The following is a 22,206-nucleotide window of genomic DNA, read 5'->3' as shown; positions in this document are numbered from 1 at the left end:
TGTACCTACAGCATATGGAAGTTCCCAGGCTAGGGGTCCAACTGGAGCTGTAGCTGCCAGCCTTTACCACAGCCACTTTAATGCGGGATCCGAGCCCTGTCTGCAACTTACACGGCAACATCGGATTCATTTCCACTGTGCCACAATGGGAACTTCCAGTAAATATAATTCTTAACAACAGATCTACAGGAAAAAGCTGACAAGTTTGCAAATACCATGGGCTGTCAGCTTCCCCGGGCTCTGGCTACAAAAAGCCACCCCTAAATCAGAGGACTTGCGGAAAAATGCCACTCACCCTCCCTGGGATCAGTGGCCTGGGCTCGTTGAGATAACACCACCAATCTCTTTATCACTCCGTCTCAATCTCTGAGCTCAAAATGAGATAGCTCCTTGATCCTGGCAAATTTACTGTAGATGCCCTAAAAAATATCAGAAGAGATTTGCCACAAAACTATGTACGATAATGAACACAGAAAGTCAGGGCCAAGGGAAGAATGATCAAGCAAACACACTAACAGGAAGGGTTACTGCAGTTGCCATGACTGAGCATAAAACTCAGCTCTTAACTTCCCCTTGGCCAGAACAAAAGAGGAAATCGCTCTTATTTTGAGTTTCCCTCTATTGATTCCTTACCACCTCTAAGCCGCAGCTGTGATTTAAGGTTGTGAGCTATAAGATTTCATGTATTTAAATGAGGGAGGTACCATAAACAATGACCATCTTTAGTTCTAATGGACTTTGTCAAAGAACTAGGTTCACAGCTATTTCCTTGCTTTTCTGGCAGTTTAAGTTCCCAAATCGGACAAGTAGACATTAATGCTCTGTTTTCCACAAAAAAACAGTGGAAAGTGAAATAAATCTGCGATCATTAATTTCAACAAACAATTACTTAGGGTTGTAAATTAATCACTGAACTTGGCTGAGGTTTTTTTTTTTGGTTTGTTTTTTGGGGTTTTTGTCTTTTCTAGGGCAGCACCCATGGCATATGGAGGTTCCCAGGCTAGGGGTCTAATGGGAGCTGTAGCCACTGACCTACACCACAGCCACAGCCACGCCCGATCCGAACCTCATCTTCGACCCACACCACAGCTCACGGCAATGCCAGATCCTTAACCCACTGAGTGAGGCCAGGGATCAAACCCAGAACCTCATGGTTCCTAGTCGGATTCGTTAACCACTGAGCCACAACGGGAATTCCATGGCTGAGGTATTAGGCATGGATTGTGCCAATGTCACCAGGTAGATGAAGGAGGCTATTTGAAAACTACCGTCACAATGTCAAGTACTAGTCTACCTCACTTGGGAACAGAAAAAAAACCCTCAAGAAGGCAGTAAAAAAAATACATCACATAAATTCACTGTTCCTATTCATGGATTTTTCAAAGGAAAACAAAAGTATTTTTGAAACAAGTACTAGAAATGCATATGTCTGAACAACTGAAACACATTTGGGCTGCCAGAAAAGAACACAGAAAGACATATTTCATACAGATGAATGCCATGTTGGAGCTGCAGCTGAGCTTTGGTAGGAAGAGCCGAGGAGAACACCTGAATTCTTGAATGAATGGACAAGTTACGACTAAACGAGACTCTACTTCACCAGATCTGGGACATCAGGGTGTCGAGTTAAGATGTCATCAAGATGGTTCCAGTCCTCGCTCCATCCAGGTCTCTGCTCACATCCCCGTGGCAGAGGCCTTCCCCAGCCACCTTTCAAGGGAGCGCCCCACACCACTCTGTTCTTCTGGGCACTTTTCACTAGGCCTGTCGCTCATGGATTCCTTCCCCTGCTGGAACGCAGGCCCTACTGAGGAACTCAGCCAGCTGTGCTGTGACCCCAGGGTCCCGAACCCCAAGCAGCACCTAGGCACACAAACAGCTCCATAGTTGAAAAGATCACCCTGCTCTACAGTTCAAAATATCAGGTTCAAGGGAGCATCCTTACACACAGGTCAACAGAAAATTCTGGGAGAAGTTACCTAAGAATGCAACTTTCAACAAATAAGGCTTAAGGGTATAGGGCTTTTATCAATGACGTTAGTAAGAAACTATACTAACAAGTAAATATTACTGAGGAGAAATTCACAAATGGTCAAGAGGCCAAGTTCAAATCCTGGCTCTACTCTCTACTGTGTTCTTTCTTTCTCTTTACCTCTGTTTTGCTTGTCTGATTTGGCAACTTTAATTGTCAGAGAGGGGGAGATAAAATGAGTATTAAAACAATATCTACTTCAGTGTCAAGAGGGTTAAATAAGAATGCACAGTGTTCACAAATATAAAACTGAGGGACTGGGAGTTCCCGATATGGCACGCAGGGTTAAGGATCTGACTGCTGCAGCTCGGGTCACTACAGAGGTTCAGGTTTGAACCCTGGCCCGACACAGTGCGTGAAGGATCTGGTGATGCTGCCATTGTGACGTTAAGTTGCAGCTGCCCCTCAGATTCAATCCCTGGCCTGGGAACTTCCATTTGTCTCAAGGAGCAAAAATAAAAACAAAAAATTGAAGGAAAGGATTAGGGAAAAACTTCTGTTCATTAGCTCTCCCCACATCCCAAACTACAAACAGGTCACAGATAACAAGGAGGGGAAGGAAAATGTATTTTTACTTGAAAGATGTATATTATAGTATTCATATCTTAAAAAAGTAAGATAGGAGTTCCCATTGTGGCTTAGCAGTAACAAACCCAACTAGTATCCATGAAAATTTGGGTTTGATCCCTGGCCTCACTCAGTGGGTTAAAGATCTGGTGTTGCAGTGAGCTGTGGTGCAGGTTGCAAACGAGGCTTGGATCCTGAGATGCTGTGGCTGTGGTGTAGACCTGCAGCTGCAGCTCCAATTGGACCCCTAGCCTGGGAACTTCCATATGCCACACATGTGGCCCTAGAAGGCAATAAATAAATAAATAAATAAATAAATCACTTTTAAAAAAAGGTAAGATAATTTTCACCACAGGAAAACAGACCATCAGAAGTTTGTGGTTACACATGTATTTCATATAAAAAGTGAAACACAGGAGTTCCTGTCATGGAGCACAGGAAACGAATCCGACTAGGAACCATGAGGTTGCGGGTTCGATCCCTGGCCTTGCTCAGTGGGTTAAGGATCCGGCATTGCCATGAACTGTGGTATAGGTCGCAGACATGGCTTGGATCCTGCATTGCTGTGGCTCTGGCGTACGCTGGCAGCAACAGCCCGATTGGACACCTAGCCTGGGAACCTCCATATGCCGAGGGTGTGGCCCTAAAAGGACAAAAGACAAAAAAAAAAGTGAAACACAAATGTGCTGGAGAAGAAGCTGAAGGGAGCTCGGCAACAGTGAGGCTGAGCCTGTAGCACAGAAATCACCCAGGCTTGTACTGTGAGCAGCTGGACCCCCCCCCCCCAACCCCCAGCTGCTACCTGGGGCCTGGAGTCCAGCCACCAGGTCTGGATCCCAGTGCTGTTCAGACTGACAACTCCAACGAGCTATTCTCTTTGGCCCTATAATCCCTGGGGCCAATCCCTGGTCTTAAAAAAATAGAGATACAGCTCATCTGCAAGGGTGCAGATTTAGACCCAAGCAGGCATCAACTCAGCCACGAGAATCCAAAAGCAGTGAGAAGGCTTCTGAAAAGTGGCTGTGCTGCTGGGTCCACCCTCTGAAGAGAGGCTGGCTCGATGGGGACAGGCCTGGGGCTGGACAGACCGGCAAAGACCGGGACGTGATTAACAGTTGCTGAGGTCAGGTCTGTTTGATTCTGGATAAATGACTGGTTCTGGATCCTGGCACTAGTTTATAGACCCCATACTGATCATTTGAGGTACAGACATGAGTCCCTCAGGCTACAATTCGCTTAGTTGTAAATCCTGAACTTGTTGCTTCATCTGGTCCTCCTGGAACACACAGGGACTGGGGCAGGTTCCACCTGCTTCTACCTGGTTGTCCAGGATAACGATGGAAAAATGGGAGACACCCAGGGTGTTTCTGCCACACAAGAGATGGCTTTTGCCACAAGGCAGCCACTAAGGCTAAGGGGAACACCTGAAGACCCAAGAGCATAAGCAGCTGACTCTGGAAATTATTTCCTGGGGCTGAAGGCAGCAACAGGCAGGCCACTTCAGCTCTGTCGGCAGCTGCTGGGACAGTCACAGCAGCACAGCGGAGGCCGTCTAGAAGACTGTGCCCTGCATTTGCAACAGCACGTTTTTTAATTGCAAACTAAGAAAATCAGTACAACATGGGGGAGGTAAAGAGAAAACTGAAACACTGAAATAAATTATGCTTAAAGCCTCATAATACAGCGTTCATCCTTTGAAGCAGAGAACATGAGAAAAAAAAATTTTTTTTTTTTTTTGGTCTTTTTAGGGCTGCACCCATGGCATATGGAAATTCCCAGACAAGGGAGGGGGTCGAATTGGAGCTGTAGCTGACAGCCTATGCCACAGCCACATCAACTTGAGATCTGAGCCACGTCTGCAACCTACACCACAGCTTAACCCACAGAGCAAGGCCAGGGATCGAACCTTCGTCCTCATGGATACTAGTCAGGGTCCTTTACTGAGCCACGATGGGAACTCTCAGAAAATGGCCTTGATATGTGAGGGAATGACGGATGGACAGATTCTTCCAAATGCCTCGGTTCTGAAAACCTACATTTATCATGATCTGGGGGAAAAGCATAATACAGGTCAGAGTTGGCTCAAATGAGGACTTTTTTTTTTTTTTTTTGGCCACCCTTGGTACATGGAGTTTCCTGGATCCAAACCACAATTTCGATCTACACCGAAGCTGCAGCAATGCTGGATCCTTAACCCACTATGCCAAGACAGGTATCGAACCCTTGTCCCAGGGCTTCAGAGAAGTCACGGATCCTATTTTGCCACAGTGGGGACTCCTCAAATGAGGACTCTTAACCACTGGCAGAAGCCTGATGCTACAGAGTAAAATAAGCCACCTAGATCAATAACATCAACCGATTTCATAATATAAATCAATTTGTTTCTTTCATTGCCTAAAATCTGGGTCTCCTTTAGCCAGTGAGCATCACATGGCTATAGAAGGGAAGGGAAATGAAGATTTACGCACCACACACTATATGCTTGCAAACACTACAGATGTGTTTCCATCCCTTTAACCACTTAGTGTTTAAGACAAATTGTGTCTGGTGTCTGACCACCTGGGCTCCTCCCTTTCCAGCTGTGGGCCCTCAGCAAAGCGATGATTTCACTGTGCTTTGGTTTTCTAATCTGAGAGAAGGAGCTACCGTCCAGTGATATAGATACAGGTGTTCTGAAAGACTAAGAGAACTGGCTAACCAACCTAAAACTCTTACAGCAGCACCTGGCACACAGCAAATACTGCATACGTGGATGTTAGCTATTTCTCATTTTCCTCGCAGCATCCTTATGAAGAAAATAAAACCCTGTAATTAGGTAACAGTGCCTTCAATTTACAGAGCAGGCGATTTTGCAAAGATAGGCTATTAACCTGTTCAGAGTCACAGAAAGTAACAGAGGGAAAAGCCCTTCTCTACCCACTATGCAACGCTGGCCACGTCATTTATGCTGCTACTAGCCACCGCCTACTACAAAATACAGAAGTCACATAGCCCTCCATGAGCAAGACTTCCTCAAGGAAGTCAGATTGTGCTAAAAGGAAATCAGAGTGTGCTAATCTTGCCATCTCATCTCAACCAAAAAATACTTATTGTCCTTCCAGGTACACAATGCTAGACTGCTGTCAGGCCATAAAAGCAACCAGCCAGCTCCTTAGGAAGACCCAGACGTTTCAAAAGCAGCCCTTAAGGGAACTCGCGGAGGGCAAGAAGAAAGGGAAAGGGGAGGGAATTAAAGGGTTAAAAAGACTCACTACGCAACTCAGAAACAAAAAAAGTACCTTGCCCCTGAGGAATCTGCCATGAGTTATTAAATTGAGGCCAAAAGCGCCCAATCTTAATGAATGAGCTGGCCCAGTTCCAATACACACACAGCTCTGATACACATGGGCTGGGTGCCCCAGGGCACTTTTTACGCCCTGGGAAACACCTGACAGATCACAGGTCAATCTTAAACAACTAGAAGCAAGATGTCAATGAGCAGATCCAATGGGCTTGCTCTCTTGCTCCCTTCTTTTTCCAGGTATCAAATTTTTAGACTCTGTGTTTAACACAAGGACGTCAACCGGGAGGCGCGGATATCTCGTTTCCAGGCCTAAGATGGGCCAGGCATCACGGCTCCGGACGCGGGTCCGGTCCTCCTGGTCTGTCGGTACTTCCCTAGGCTCCCACAGCCCCCGTGGGGGCCGGGGGCTGCCCTGGAACACCTGCCATCTCCTCCTCCACCCTTTCAACAGTAATGAGGACTGCGAAGAGGCCGCCCTGGCCTCGGGAGCATGCTGTCAGCTCTTTTCACTATTCACCGCCCTTTCCAAGGCTGCCTCGGCAGGAAGGCGCACAGCGGCGTGGGTGTGAGCGGTGGGAAGCGGCCCCGGCGTGACACCTCGCGGAGCCGTCTCCCGCGGGGGCACACGCCGCGGCTGGCGGCAGCGAGACCTGGGCGGCCAGCAACATCGGCCCCGGGGCCCGCAGCCCCCAAGGCCCCGCCACCCGGCGCTCCGCTGCGACCCGGACGCCCGCCCGCCGCCGCCGCCCACTCACCGCCGCACTCGGCCGAGTACTGGTCCCCCCAGTCCCCGGACTGCGGGCTGCAGCCGCCACCCGCCGGGGCCTCCTGCTGCTGCCGGTGCTGCAGCTCCTGTTTGAGCAGGGACAGCGGCGAGTAGTGCTCGGTGGCCAGGGCGCCCGGCCGCGGCCCAGCGGACAGTACCCCCAGCAGCAGCAGCACCGGGACGCGCCGGGCGGCGCCCGCCGCGGCCACAGCGCCGCCCCAGCAGCCGCAGCAGCCGCAGCCGGCAGGTGCCATCTTCCCTCAGGGCGCATGTGCGGCGTCCCTCGCCGCGCGCTGCGGCCTCCCAGCCCTTACCCGAGGCGGGCAGGTGGGCCTTGGCAGGGGGGCTGAAGAAAGAGAGTGGCGGTGCCTGCTGGGAGTTGTAGTCCCATATAGGCCAATCTGGGTCCCCCTGTCTGGGGCCGGGACTGCGAATCCCATCAAGCACTGCGCGCGCAAGGCTTCCGGTCTGGCGTCTGACGTCTGCCCCGCCACTGAATCGGAAGTTCTGGCTGCAGTTGCGTGGAAATGGGCACTGGTGGGCGTAGTGGGCTTCGGCCAGGCAAGGGGAACGCAGAAGGGGTGACAGCGGGCAAGGGGAAGGCGGATGGGGTGGCAGTGACTCCTACTGCTGCCTCAGCCTCCTGCCAGTACAGGTGTATCGAATGCAACCAGGAGGCCAAGGAGTTGTACCGAGACTATAACCACGGCGTGCTGAAGATAACCATCTGTGTGAGTTGTCAGCTGTGGGGTTCCTTGGGGAAAAAATGGCGCAGCGAGATTTGGGGACCGTGAGCGACCATGGAATCTGTATCAGCTGTTCAGGGTGATAAAATGTAAAAAATCAACAGTTTCAGGGTCTTCTAATACAGACTAAATTTTGACGCTTGACCTTCCCCGTCGAATGTTTGCATGAATACCTAGAGTAGTAGAGAAGTCACACCCCACAGTGCTTTTCTCAGATCCGTCACGTTTGCTGACGGATCCTCGGACCTGATGGATGCAGGCGTTGTGCCGAGAAATTTAAAGGTCAAATTAGGTTGACGGTAAAGCTATTTCATTCTTAGTTGTTTTCCCTCTGATAGACAGATGTTGCCGTCTTTGCGCTTCATAACCTATGGCGAATTCTCTAGATACTTTTTCAGGTTTCATCCATTGTGGTTATGGAATGGACAGCATTGTGTATAAAGCACTGTGCTAGACGTTGGTGATACAAAAACCAAAAATGAGGAAGTAAAAGTTCTGCTTTCAAAGTGTTCATAGTCTCTTTATAGAGAATGGTCCTATGTTTTAAAAGTCATAAAATTGGGAGTTCCCGTCGTAGCTCAGCGGTTAACGAACCCGACAAGCACACATAAGAACACGGGTTCGATCCCTGGCCTCACTCAGTGGGTTAAGGATCCGGCGTCGACATGAGCTGTGAGCTGTGATGTAGTTCGCAGACCTGGCTGGGATCCTGCCTTGCTGTGCCTCTGGCGTAAGCCATCGGCTGCAGCTCCGATTGGACCCCTAGCTTGGAAACCTCCATATGCCCTGGATGCTGCCCTAAAAAGACAAAAAGACCCCCCCCCAAAAAAAAAGGTCATAAAATTGGAAGTTCTTTGGGGGCCATTAGCAAAGAATCTGTGACATTATGGGTAGTCAATATGTTTTTCTCCCATTTCCGATCCCATTTCTATTAATCTTCATTCCAAAAACACAGCACATAGTAATTTACCAGGGAGCAGACAGTATGAATATGTACCAGTTTCTGACTGTCAGACATGGTAATCACTCTGGTGCATGCGCTCCCAATTTCCTGTTCTTCTCTCAGACTTTTTCCCCTCACTTGGCAAAATTTTGACCCTGGTTAAATGCAGCATATTACCTACTCTGTCCCTACCTACCCTTGCATCTGGCATTGCAGGGGAGACCTGAAATTCATGATCACTAACCTCATTTTCTCTTCTGAATCTACTTGGGACAGACTTTCTCCCACCCTCCCATCCCACTTACCCTTGTCCTCCACTGTTTCACTAGAAACTGTTCTCGTTAAGATCACCACTGACTTCCTCTTTTCTAGTCCATTCTCAGTTAATTATCAGCAGCTTTTGACCTTATTGCTGCCTCCTCCTGGAAATGCTGTGTTTACCTGCCAGGGGACCATATGTTCTTCTAGATTTCTTGCTTCACTGGCTATTTCCTTTCAACCTCCTTTCTGGTTCTGCTTCACCTCTCACTAACTCTAAACCATGGAATACGCTGAGGCTTGGTTCTTCCACCTATTTCTGTCTACACACTCTTCTTTGAAGACCTCACTCTGGCTCATGGCTTTAAATAGCATCTAAATGTAGAAAATCCCCAAATTTATACCTTCAGCCTGAATCCCTCCCTTGACCGCCTGAACCCGTCCCTTGACCTCCTGACTCAAACATCCAACTACCTACCTGACTTCTCCACTTGGACTTCAGTAATCACCTCAACCTTTCAAGGAGTTAATGGCAGCTCTATCATTTTATTTCCTAAGACCAAAAAACCTTGTAGTCATCCTTGATTCCTCTTCTCACATTCCTTATTCAATTGCTCAGCAAATCCTGTTAGCTCTATCTTCAGATTATGTTCAGAATCCTCTACTTCTCACCCTGTCCCATTGTAGCATATTTACCATAGCATGTTTATTTGTCTTCCCCTTCTAAACTGTAAGGTCCTTGAGGATAGAGCTTATGTCTTAAACCAAGTGGCCAGCACCTCACAAGTGCCTGGTCCTTAGAAAGGGCTGAGTAAAGAGAGCTGTTGGTCTGAGTGTAATCACCACTGCAAACGCACTCTTCAGGCAGGTGATTGCAGAAGGAATAACTGCACTACCCTGTCTCCTGCTGCTGGTTTCTGCCCACCTCCTTCTCAGAATGTCCCAGTTCCATCTTAGACTTGTGACGCTGCCCAAAGATGGGTTTTATTTTATTTTATTTTATTTTATTTTTTGTCTTTTTTTGCTATTTCTTGGGCCGCTCCTGCGGCATATGGAGGTTCCCAGGCTAGGGGTCGAATCGGAGCTGCAGCCACCGGCCTACGCCAGAGCCACAGCAACGCCAGATCCGAGCCGCGTCTGCAACCTACACCACAGCTCACGGCAACGCTGGATCGTTAACCCACTGAGCAAGGGCAGGGACCGAACCCGCAACCTCATGGTTCCTAGTCGGATTCGTTAACCACTGCGCCACGACGGGAACTCCCCAAAGATGGGTTTTAGAGAACTTTTAAAGGACAAAGAGAGGATCCTTGATCAGTCTGCGGTCTCACCTTAAAATGAAATAGCATCTTTGGTCTGCTACTTATGTGTATAAAAAGAAAAACTGTTCACATGAATAGCACAGGGAAAAGATCTGCAAAACTACCATCGTGTATACAGTATTTCCGACTCTGTGGCTTTTGTTTAGACACTGGCTTGCTCTTTGCTCAGCTGAAAAGCCTAACATTTTAGGCCTCAGATTTATTAGGCAGATTTGAATTTGGGGTAATAGTACATCTTCACTGGCTCACTTGACTAGAAAAACATAACACACTTTTTGTAATGACATGAATGAAGTGGAGAAACAAACTGGTACCGAGTCTAATTCTTCATGACATTGGGAGTGCAAGGTTAATATTCTTCAGTATACTCCATTTTTCTTCTTACTTTGATGTAATTAAAAGGCCATCTTAGTAAGTTTGCAGATCCATCACTTCTGTTTCCATTTTAACCTCTCAGAGTTTTGCAGTGTTTTGTGTTTGAATTGTAGCCATTAGTTCATGCAGTGACTAGTAGCCTTGGTGCAACTTTGTAGCTAATACTGTTTGAAATGTCACATTTCTAATAAGCTTTTCCCCCAATACCTACATTTTATAGTTTATATGTTCTAATGTATCAGGATTTCATAGCATTGTAATCACGTGTCAAAAACAAAACAAACAAAAACCCACGCAAAATCCATTTATTAGCCCAGAGAGCCTTGATCTGGGTAAACAGGAACAACCCAGTTCTTATCCGCAGCCCAGCATTCTCCAGGGTCTTTGCTATAGCAGAGAAAGACCATTTTCCATATTCTTAGTGTTATTGGAGAAAATAACACTGTGTGTCACTGTTTCTACCCGCCTGTAGCTCTTAGAAGCTCTGGGTACAGGGTTACTTTTCTAAACCTTTTTCTCCAAATGGTGTTTCAAGAACCACAAAGTCAGAGCCATCTAGCCAACAGGCAACAGTTTGTCAGTGAAAGTACATTGTAGATTTATTTATTTTATAGCAGTTTCTACAAATTGAAAGTAGAATTTATGGAGTTCCCATCGTGGCGCAGCAGAAACGAATCCGACCAGGAACCATGAGGTTGCGGGTCCGATCCCTGGCCTCGCTCAGTGGGTTAAGGATCTGGCATTGCTCTGAGCTGTGGTTTAGGTTGCAGACGCAGCTTGGATCTGGCATTGCTATGGCTCTGTCCTAGGCTGGCAGCAACAGCTCTGATTAGATCCCTATCCTGGGAACCTCCATATGCTGCGGGTGCAGCCCTAAAAAGAAAAAAAAAGAAGATTTCAAAATGTATGAATCTGCTTGTTCTAATATTATCTTGCATTATTTCAGAAATCCTGCCAGAAACCTGTAGACAAATACATCGAGTATGATCCTGTTATCATCTTGATTAATGCTATTTTATGCAAAGCCCAGGCCTACAGGCATATTCTTTTCAATACTAAAATAAACGTAAGTTGTGATAATTTTTTTATTTTCTAACTTTACTTCATGATTTTTTATTTTAAAATAACGGTAATTTTGAACAAAATGCAAGGACATCATTTAAAGAAATTCCAACAAGAGTGGGTTTTTATCTCAACAAGTCTGGAAATTTCTAGAAATAGCAGGCATTGATTTTTTTTTAAAAGATGTACAATGTTTAGTGTCTAATAATATGATCACTGGCAGAAAACTGACAAATCATATTCTGGATTCCTTTTCGTAGGTTCCTTTTTGAAACAGACATCAATAAATTTGAACAGAATAAAATAATAATTTGTTGCATGTTACACTCTGCTGTTGAGGGAATGCATGAGGTGAAAAATGAGGAAAGTCCTAATATATAATGTTGGGTTTTTCTAAATATACATTTAGTGTATCAACTTGTGAACTCTTAATAGTTTGGGTAAGATTGACAGATAAAATACAGGACACACAGTGCAATCAAAATTGGAAATCAAATAAACAGTAATTTTTTGACATGTCCTAAATATTGCATGGAACATACATATACAAAAAAAGCATTTATTTATCTGAAATGCATCTTTAACTGGGTGTCCTATGTTTTTGTTTGCTAAATCTGGCCTCCCTAATTTTGGGCTAACATGGACAGCAACAGTGCAATTTTTTTATCTCTGTGCCTCCTCTCCCAGGTTAAATAACCCAGGCAGTTTTTAAATTACTAGAGCACTGAGTCTCAAACTTTGCTTCACATTAGAATTACCTGGGAGAGAGAGAGGGGAGGGCAGTTAACTCTTCCAAGCTGAGGCCTCACCCAGAACCAGTTAAATCAGAATCTTTGGGGATGGGGTCCAGGCATCGTTTCTATGAAAAAACCCCTTGCAATTCCAGAGTGCAGCCAAGAAAAGCAGGGTGCCAGCCGAAGGAACCTCAGAAGCTCACACCCATACCCAGGAACAGTCCTGGACCCTGTGGGGTTTGCACATACTTTCTCGTCCCCACTTTATATTGATAAAGTTTAGTCAATAGGAGAAGTATATAGAAAAGAGCCAGTTCTTTTTGCCTATTATTTTCTACTTTTGCCAAAATTTCAGAGTTTTTAGAACCTTCAGCTGGCTTGTCATCTTTTAATTACTGTTTCTCACTATATTATACTCATCCAGCCTAGAATGTGTCTGGGGCATTTTTTCTTTTTTCTAATTTACCTTCAGGGAGTTCCCATTGTGGCTCAGCAGCTTACAAACCCAGCTACCATCCATGAGGATGTGGGATCAGTCCCTGGCCTCATTCAGTGGGTTAAGGATCCGGCATTGCTGTGGGCTATGGTATAGGTCATAGATGCAGCTTGGATCTGATGTGGCTGTGGCTGTGGCTGTGGCCAGTGGCTGCAGCTCCAATTCAACCCTTAGCCTGGGAACCTCCACATGCTGCGGGTGGGGCCCTAAAAAGAGAAAAATTGTATTCAGAAATCATGAAATCTTCGGATTAAATCCATTCTCGTTTTGCTGCTTGCACCTATCCTGAGTCACATAAATTCTTGCTTGAGTCTGTATAATCAGATGAATGTTGACAATATAAGAAAAGATGAACTGCTGTTTAAAGCAGTGATTCTTAACTAGGGGAGCATGTTAGAACTCACCCTCAACCTGAAACTGTTTCAAAATGTGCATGTCAATGGTTTCCTTCCATAGATTCTGCATCAGGAGTGGGGCCTAGACGTTTGTGTTTTGAAAACTCTGCCCACTTGAAGATTCTACTGCATGTTGCAGATTAAGAACTACTGGTTACAGAAACAATACAGTTCCACACTTAATTGGGCAGTTCTAATTTTGAAGAGCTACTAGATGGGACTTTCTTCAAAAACCGCAAACGTTAGCTCTGTCTGTGCCTATTGGTATTAAGTACAATTGTTCCTTTTTCTTATTTTATTCTTTTTATTAAAGTATAGTTGATTGACGATGTGCCAGTTTCTGCTGTACAGCAAAGTGACCCAGTCATATATATGTATATATATATATATGTATATGTATATATATACACGCACACACATTCCCATTAAGTGTTTCTTTACCTGATTGAATGGCATTGCCTTTTTGACTAGATGCATGGAAAACTCTGCGTCTTCTGTTTGCTATGTGAAGCTTACCTGAGATGGTGGCAGCTTCAAGATTCGAGCCGGATCACTGATCCTGATGACTTTATCAGATATGCCAAGGAATGGGATTTCTATAGAATGTTTGCAATTGCTTCTCTAGGTAGGAAGAAGCCATGCTTTCCATTCTGGTTAACCCACTAGTTTGTTGGTTGGTTGGTTGGTCTTTTTAGGGCACACCTGGGCCATATGGAGGTTCCCAGGATAGAGGTCGAATCACCGCTGTAGCTGCTGGCCTACACCACAGCCACAGCAACACCAGATCCGAGCCGCGTCTTCGACCTACACCACAGGTCCTGGCAACGCCGGATCCTTAACCTACTGAGCAAGGCCAGGGATCAAACCTGTATCCTCATGGTTGCTAGTCAGATTCGTTTCCGCTGAGCCATGACAGGAACTCCCAGAGTACTAACAATCTTAATGAAGAGAATAATGCAGTTAAAAGAAATGGTAAATTCCTAGTTGATGGGAACAGAGCAGATTGTACTCCGTTCTGATGATGGGACACCAGAGGAGCTATTGCCTCTTCTAGTCTGGATTCTGCTTTCTGGAAGGATGAGGAATTACATTCAACAAGTTTGTCAAAATGAATAAGGGAAGTTTTAATTTAGGTAACAGAGAAGGTTCTCTCGTGGCTCAGCAGGTTAAGAATCTGGCATTGTCACTGCAGGGGCTAGGGTCACCGCTGTGATGAGAGTTCGATCTCTGGCCTGGGAACTTCCATATGCCTCAGGTATGAACTAATTATAATAAATTAATTAAGGTAACAGAATCCAAGATCTTATGGATAATAGGCACTTAATAAACAGTAGAAGGGAATTCCTCTTGTGGTTCAGTGGATTAAGAGCCATGTTAGTATACATGAGGACACAGCTTCAATCCCTGGCTAAAGGATCCAGTGTTACCATGAACTGAGGTGTACGTGGCAGATATGGCTCAGATCTGGCATTGCTGTGGCTGTGGCATAGGCCAGCACCTGCAACTCTGATTCAACCCCAGCCTGGGAACATCCATATGCCACAGGTATGGCCATAAAAAGACCAAAAAAAAAAAAATAGTAGAAGAATGAACAATGAGGAACATCTTCATATGTCATTCCTAGGATGGGTCCCCTATTTCAGATTTTTTTTTTTTTGCCTTTTTTGAGGGCCGCACCCTTGGCATATGGAGGTTCCCAGGCTAGGGTTCTAATCAGAGCTGTAGCTGCTGGCCTACGCCAGAGCCAAAGCAACACCAGATTCGAGCCGCGTCTGCGACCTACACCACAGCTCACAACACCACCAGATCCTTAACCCACTGAGTGAGGCCAGGGATCAAACCCGCCACCTCAAGGTTCCTAGTCAGATTCATTTCTACTGTGCCACGACAGGAACTCCCCATATTTCAGATTTAAAAGCTTCCATGCTCCTGTCTGTTCTTTGTGTGGAAATCTCTAAGACCGAAGATATTTAAATAGAACCTTACTTCCTAGAAGGAACTTTGGAGAGTTGACGATTATAGTTCCCATGGAGTTACTTTTTCTTCAGAAAATGATGAAGTTCTTCATGAAGGAATTATTGAAGTATGTTTCTGAAATCATAGCAGCAGGATTTGACACAAAAGGCAGGGGTTTATTTTTAAAAAAAGAATAAGAAGGAGAAAAGGAAAAAAGAAATTTGATCTTGATAAAGAAGCATTTCTTATGTGGTCAGCCGATAGGCTGTATTTTGGAATTGCAGTTTATTTGTTTTTAGGGGGCTGTGGTTTGGATTAGGACATTCATATTTTTATTTTTCATTTCCTCCCTAGAACAAACTGCCTATTTTAGTGGCATTTTTACTTTCCTGTGGATAGAACGACCCCTAAGAGCGAAAAAAAAACTCAACTTCGTTTTGCTGCTGAAAGCATTATTATTATCCAGCTACGGAAAACTCCTGCTGATTCCAGCTGTCATTTGGGAACATGATTACACACCCCTGTGCCTCAGACTCATTAAAGTATTTGTCCTCACATCAAACTTTCAGGCAATTAGAGGTATGTTTATGTTTTATTCTGTCTTCCCAGCTTTCAACCCATATAAAAGCTTAAGGCCTTATTTCTAGCGTACAGTTTTTATAGAGCCTGTTAAACACCGGGATTCTTCAAGAACAATAACAAGGCCTAACATTTCTCTAGTGCTTTATGCATAGCATGTATGCAGTGTTCGTTCAGTTGAACCAGTTGGTACTTTTTAGCTTTCCAGATGCTCTCATAGGCAGTGTCTCCATCCTGAGGGGCTAGTAGGGCAGCCGTCGTTACCTCCACCTTATAAATGAGCTTGTGGTAACCCATCCAAAGTTATAAGTCCGGGCAGTTATGAAGCCAGGGTAGGATGCAGGTGTCTGCCTCCCAACTCAGGCCAGTTCCTAGTGTATCCAAGAAGGGATAAGCAGCCTATGAGTCTTCATTTTTTCTCATCCATTATGAGAAGTGCTATTTCAAAGGAACCTGTTACCTAAGACTTCTCCTCATAATGTTTAATATCTTGTAAACTATAAAACAGAGTATCAATTTTTTTCTTTCATTCTCTTTATAACCTTAGAACCTGGAGTTCCTATCATGGCTCAGTGGTTAACAAATCCGACTAGGAACCGTGAGGTTGCGGGTTCGATCCCTGGCCTCGCTCAGTGGGTTAAGTATCCCGAGTTGCTGTGGCTGTGGCGTAGGCCAGCAGCTATAGCTCTGATTAGACCCCTAGCCTGGGACTCTCCATATGCCGTGGGTGTGGCCATAGAAAAGACAAAAAAAGAAATCTGTTTTTCATCCTCCTGTTTAATATTCATGGGAATCCATGTCTCAGTGTGAGGAGGAGAAGCTTGGTGTTTTTATTATAAGCAGATGCCTTGGTTCTCTCAAAAGGCTTGCAGATGGAAAAGTGGGAGAAGGTTACAGCAAAGATTATTAAGAACAAATAGAGATTTTTCCAGAAACAGCTTTACAAAACAATTCCAGGCACACTCTCACATGATTTCCATGCCAGTAGCATTTACTTAAACTTCTAAAACTGAGCAGTTGCCTTTTCTTTCTCAGTGACCCTGAATGTCAGCCGCAAGCTCTCCTTCTTGGCCATCCTGAGTGGCTTACTGGTGGAGAGCACTATGGTCTACTTCTTCCAGAGGATGGAATGGGCTGTCGGGAGCGACTGTGCCATCTACAAGTCTCAAGACTTTTGAAGAGGTAGAGAGCATCTCAGTGTTCATGCACGCGCGCAAGTGCCCTCAAATTAGACAGAGGTCAGGGAATTCCCTGGTGGCCTTGTGGGTAAGGATCCGGTGTTGTCACTGCCGTGGCTCGGGTCCCTGCTGTGGTGCAGGTGTGATCGCTGGCCCAGGAACTTGCATGTGCTGCATGGCAGAAATAAATAATTAGACAGAGGTCATTGCAGAATACAGAGCGCTTCCCCTAGCATCTGGGCCCCTCAAGGCTGCCTCTGTCACCCTTGGGAACTTTAGTGCTTGTCTCCCAGGGTCCTGCACACTTGTTCTTTTATCATCCAGAGTGACAAGGTAATGTCAATAGCTGTGGTTTTGTTGCTTCTGGAGCCCTGTTCTCACAGTACCTCTGACACCTCCACTCCAACTCACTCCTGCTAAGAGCTAACTGCCAAGTCCATCCTGCTGACCTTTTCCACCCATTCCACTCCCTCCCTCACACCACCCCTGCCTTTTGCTTCCCATCTCCCTATGCCTCTCACCTTCCTCTACCTCTGGCCCATCCTATTTTTTAACCACCCTGGAGCCTACAGGCGGCTGTTGCCTTATCTGCCGTCGGTCCCTTGACACTGGCCGGCTTCCATCAGCCTGCCCCATAGAGCTGCTGGGTGAGTCTCTTTTCTCCATGGAGCCGGGCCAGCCCTGTGTCTGTAGAGCACGACTGAGCAGCGGCTCCTCTGTCCTCTGGTCACCTCTGGTGCTCAGCCCCCTCTTCCTCAGGCCTCAGAGACGCCCGCTCCTCCTCCATCCTCTCTCCTGCAAGGCGCCTTCCCTCGGCCGGCAGATGCGCTGCTCTTCCTTCTTTTTATTCCAGAACAGCTGCTCTAAGCCTGTGTCTTCACTGCCTTTCCTCTTTGTAAAGCTCACTTTCTCCCTAGTCCCTGCACTTGGCTCCCAAGTCAGAAGGCCAGCTGCTGCTGGCTCTGTCAGGGCCCCCTTCCTGCTCTGCTCTGCTCTGCAGGCTGAGGCCACCCATGCACTTTCTGCCAGGCCCTCCTTCTCCACAGACCTCCCTGTGGCCCATGCCTCCGTCCTCAGCCCTCCTCTTTGCCCTCCTGCCATGCCTGGCCCATTCTCCCAGTGCAGGAAGCTTCCAGACCTGATGCCCCAGCCCTCGCTCCACCATGTCACCCATGTCACTGGCACTTTCCCCTGCCTCCTAGAGGGTGCACAGCCGTCATCTCCAGAGCTGAACTCAGACCCACCCCTCCACCCTCCAAAATGACCCTTTCCTGACAGCCTTTCCTCTTGTCACTCCAAGCCCAGCTCAGCCCTCCTCATCTGCTGCTTAAAAGTTTAGAACAACCTCCTCACCAGCCTTGAGCCCCTCTTCACAAAGCACCACTTCTGTGTTTCTGTGAATTTCTCCTCGTTTCTTCTTGCCAGCAGGGGTTTCCAGTCTCTCCCCAGGAGCACTTTTCATTTCCTCTGAGCTTCCATGGGGTCTACACAGTCCGCCCCTCATTTCTCCCCTGCGGCCTGTTCCTGCTGCGCTCTCTGCTGCAGTCTTTTCACCTCCAGATGTGTGCTCTGCTCCCCCCCGGGGCCTGGAGCTGCCTTTCCTCTTCTGCCTTTGCTTCCCCGGGCAGTGAGGACTTGAGTCTGTGGTGCTCACTCCTCCCCCAGTCTCCCCCTGCCCAGCTCAGCACCACCGCCCTCGTGCTCCCGGAGCGCCTGAGACTTTCCCAGTGCCCAGGGCCTGGCGCTGCCTCTTAGTGCTTCTGACACGCAGCTGTCCATCAGAATTCCTGGGTGGGAGCAGGCCCCCTGTCTCTAACTGCCATTTGAAAACCACTGTCCTCCTTTACATCATCTCCTGTTTTATACTTGTTTATCTCTTACATTAAAATGCCGTATGTAGGAGTTCCCTGGTGGCTCAGCAGGTTAAGAATCTGGCATTGTCACTGCGGTGACTCCAGTCACTGCTGCAGTGCGGGTTTGATCCCTGGCCCAGGAATGTCTGCATGCCGTGGGTGAAGCCAAATAAAATCCTGTACGTTTATGCCTGACTGCCCCAACCCGGCTTGGTGCCAGGAGAGACCATACCTGAGGGTACTGGGTCTCCCACAGTACAGGGCCTGCCCTGATAAGTGTGGATTTGATTTTCAGCAGAATGTGCCACTCTAAATTCTTCTTTCATTCCCCACAGTTTCATTCTTTACCATCTGTGGCATGACCAGCTTGCATCCGTAAAATAGAAGACATAAAATATAAACCACGCTTCTCATTATTGTTGTGTAAAACAAAGCAAAGATCTGGATATGCTTCCTGGGGAAAAAAAAGCAACGATTATGGTGCTGGGGACTCCTAACCCATCACCCCAGCTCTACATGTAGGAAACAGACCAGGTACAGATTTGCACACACAGACACTCAGACACAAGGAATGTTGCCACAGGAAGGGACGTACACAGCAAGTGACGAGGTTGACCTTCTAGACTGTTCAGGTAAGCGTTCAGGCTGAAGGAACACGAACTCCTGAGTCACAGATAAGAAGATAAGAAGAGCTCTGTTTCATTCCTTTGCCGTATTTATATTTATATTTAAATGTTAATGGTTAAACTGAGCTTTTGTGAATTTTCAATTCAGTATCTTCTCCTGTGACTAAGTTACTCTCTGAAATCAGCTGATCCAAAAAGAAATAACTAAAAACAGCTGCCTTGTACACTTTACAGGAGTGAAGTATATCTCAGCAGAGCTGTTATTAAATAAATAGTTGTGTCACCTGTCTTCCTGCTTCATTTATTCTTTCGTTCATTATTTACATATTCATTCATCAGATATTTACTAAGCCCCTACTCTGCTTGGGTCAGACATTGTGGATACAGTGGTAAAAAAGACACAGCTCTCTTAAAGTTTACTGAGTAGCAATAGATTGAGAAATATGAGCAGGTTGGAGTTCCCTGGTGGTGTAGAGATTATGGACTCAGCATTGTCACTGCAGTAGCTCAGAGGTTTGATCCCTGGCCCAGGAGCTTCTGCACGCCGAGGGTGTAGCCAAAAACATGAGAGATGAGTAGGTAATTGCAGTACAGTGTCATACATGTTATGAAGGGGTGAGTATAGTGTACTTGGAAAAGGTGGAATGGGAACACCTGTTCCATTCTTAGACGTCAAGGAGGTCTTCCAAGGGGAGGGGGAAAGGAAAGGAGCTTTCCAGGTCCTTGGCAGAAAGGCTGACAATGCTCACAAATTCCCAGGGAGCAGGGTATGTGATTTGCAAGCACAGGAAACTGAAAGCAAAATGACAAGCCAGGTGGAGTGTGGGCAGTGGCGGCTTACAAATAATGCTAGGAAGTCACGTAAAGGGCTTCACAAGTTGTCATTTATCCCAAGGACAATGAAACCAACACAGACAGTTAAAGGGAAGCATCCAGGAGTTCCCGGTGGCCCAGCAGTTTAGGTGTCCCGCTTGGATCAGATCCCAGAACAGCTGTAGGATGGAGATGACCACTAGATGGAGCCTGGAGAGGGAGAAAACGTGGTTCAAAAGCATGCAACCAATTAAAAAACAAGCACTAGGAAAAATGAGCAAAAAAATAATACACTGACCATAGCCTTTAAATCCTTGATCTGTTAACTCGGGTAAGTGAAAAGAAACACATCACCCATTTGAAAATTCATACTCACCACATCCGCGGTCTAGATCACCATAAATGTATTTATTACTCTTTAAAACAGCAAGTGTTAGGCGTTCCCATTGTGGTTCAGCAGTAACGAACATGACAAGTATCCATGAGGACTCAGGTTTGATCCCTGGCCTCAGTTGGTGGGTTAAGGATCCAGTGTTGCCTCAAGCTGCAGCATAGGCCTAGCAACTGCAGCTCTGATTCCACCCCTAGCCTGGGAATGTCCACGTGCCATAGGTGTGGCCCTAGAAAAACAAAAAAATGAAAACAAAAAACACAATACAGCAGAAACTGACAACATTGTAAATCAAAATAAAACAACAGGTGTTAGAAACCTCTTTCCTGGCTGCCAAGGAGGCATCCACGAGCAGTGGGTGAGTGGCAGGGGCTACAAGGCAAAGCCTTCTGGTCCAGCTCTGATCTTGGCCTCTGACTCAGCCCTTCGGTCCTGGGAGTGAGAAAGAAAAGGGCGAGACTCCAGGAAGAAAGCAGAGAGGCAGCCTTATGAGGACCAGCTGGCACACGTGGCGGGTGACCCATCGGTCCTGCCCTGCCACCCAGCTCTGAGAGCTCATCTTTTCTCTGCTCTCAGTGCCCTCACTTTTTCAACACATTTTATGATAAACTTCAAAGATACGAAAAAGCTGAAAGGATTGCACAGAGAAACACATATACCCACTGCCTAGATTTTACAGTTGTTAAATTTTGCCCTGACCTCTTTCTAAAAATTGTTTACATATGATTCCCAGATGGCAAGACTCTCAGTTATGCCAAGGAGATGAGTTAGTGGTGGTGGTGCTGCTTTCAAATGCTGTCTGTTTTTTCCAAGACTATTTAAACATGGTCTAACAACAACCCAAAAGGTATTTATATGAAAATCCACTTGAAGGTGTAAAAGATCACTTTTATTTTTGTCTTTTGTCCTTTTAGGGCTGCACCTGCGGCATATGGAGGTTCCCACTTGAAGGTGTAAAAGATCACTTTTATTTTTGTCTTTTGTCCTTTAGGGCTGCACCTGCGGCATATGGAGGTTCCCAGGCTAAGGGCTGCACCTGCGGCATATGTGGTATAGCTGCCGGCCTATACCACAGCCACAGCAACGCCAAACCCGAGCTATGTCTTTGACCTACACCGCAGCTCACGGCAATGCCGGATCCTTGACCCACTGAGCAAGGCCAAGGATCGAACCCGAAACCTCATGGTTCCTAGTCAGATTGGTTTCCATTGCGCCATGATGGGAACTCCACTTTTATTTTTTATGGGCCACACCTACAGCATATGGACGTTCCCAGGCTAGGAGTAAAATTGCAACTGCCAGCCTATGCCACAGCCACAGCAATGCCAGCCACATCTGTGACCCATGCCACAGCTTGCAGCAACACTGGATCCTTAACCCACTGAACAAGGCCAAGGATCAAACCTGCATCCTCATGCATGCTATGTCAGGTTTTTAACCCACTGAGCCACAATGGGAACTCCAGAAAACCTTGTAGAAATCCACACTTTTATTGAAAAAATGTATGCACCAAGCCATTCTAGAAAAACTGCCTTCATAATCACAATGGATTAGTTATGGTCACACAGTGGCTATACAGCCAGAGCCCACCACTGGCTCCTGAGTTTTTAACACAGCCAAGAACAGGAGGAGGAAAAGTACCCAATTTATGACAGCATGATATAGATAAGACACAAAGAAAATAGACAAATGGGCTTCTGTTAAAAGATTTTCGGAGTTCCCATTGTGGCTCAGTGGTAACAAACCTGACTAGCATCCATAGGCTGTGGGTTCAATCCCTGGCCCCACTCTGTGGTTAAGGACTCAGCGTTGCAACGAGCTGTGGTATAGG

The 22,206-nt window shown here is 46.4% G+C and overlaps 2 protein-coding genes across 8 annotated transcripts in view; one reads left to right on the top strand and one right to left on the bottom strand.

Moving 5' to 3' along the window:
- The window catches only part of TTC13 (tetratricopeptide repeat domain 13), an 82,516-nt gene extending 75,579 nt beyond the window's left edge, over positions 1-6,937 (bottom strand). For 6 of the 7 annotated variants that reach the window (XM_047762418.1, XM_047762419.1, XM_047762421.1 and 3 more), the window contains exon 1: positions 6,638-6,933. In XM_047762418.1, the coding sequence (XP_047618374.1) occupies positions 6,638-6,902 (265 nt within the window). In that variant the 5' untranslated portion in view covers positions 6,903-6,933. Of the gene's footprint in view, positions 1-6,637 lie in introns of all 7 variants that reach the window. The other variant, XR_007132436.1, reaches the window with a different exon arrangement.
- A 183-nt stretch (positions 6,938-7,120) lies between these two features.
- ARV1 (ARV1 homolog, fatty acid homeostasis modulator) lies at positions 7,121-19,460 on the top strand. Its single transcript, XM_047762427.1, has 6 exons — positions 7,121-7,379; positions 11,239-11,358; positions 13,451-13,604; positions 15,290-15,514; positions 16,550-16,696; positions 18,881-19,460. The coding sequence occupies exons 1-5, from the start codon at positions 7,176-7,178 to the stop codon at positions 16,690-16,692; spliced, it is 846 nt and encodes a 281-aa protein (XP_047618383.1). The 5' UTR covers positions 7,121-7,175; the 3' UTR covers positions 16,693-16,696; positions 18,881-19,460.
- The last annotated feature ends 2,746 nt before the right edge of the window (positions 19,461-22,206 follow it).

This window comes from Phacochoerus africanus, chromosome 15 (assembly GCF_016906955.1).
Source record: "Phacochoerus africanus isolate WHEZ1 chromosome 15, ROS_Pafr_v1, whole genome shotgun sequence".
Classification (NCBI taxonomy): Eukaryota; Metazoa; Chordata; class Mammalia; order Artiodactyla; family Suidae; genus Phacochoerus; species Phacochoerus africanus.
Note: the sequence above shows the minus strand (reverse complement) of the source record. Positions and strands in the feature narration are given on the sequence as shown.

Excerpts from the sequence above, each read along its gene's own strand:
- ARV1 (XM_047762427.1), top strand. The coding sequence starts at position 7,176 with ATGGGCACTGGTGGGCGTAGTGGGCTTCGGCCAGGCAAGGGGAACGCA. Across the intron at positions 13,605-15,289 it reads GTTTGCAATTGCTTCTCTAG|AACAAACTGCCTATTTTAGT; the intron begins GTAGGAAGAAGC and ends TTTCCTCCCTAG. Across the intron at positions 15,515-16,549 it reads AAACTTTCAGGCAATTAGAG|TGACCCTGAATGTCAGCCGC; the intron begins GTATGTTTATGT and ends TTTCTTTCTCAG.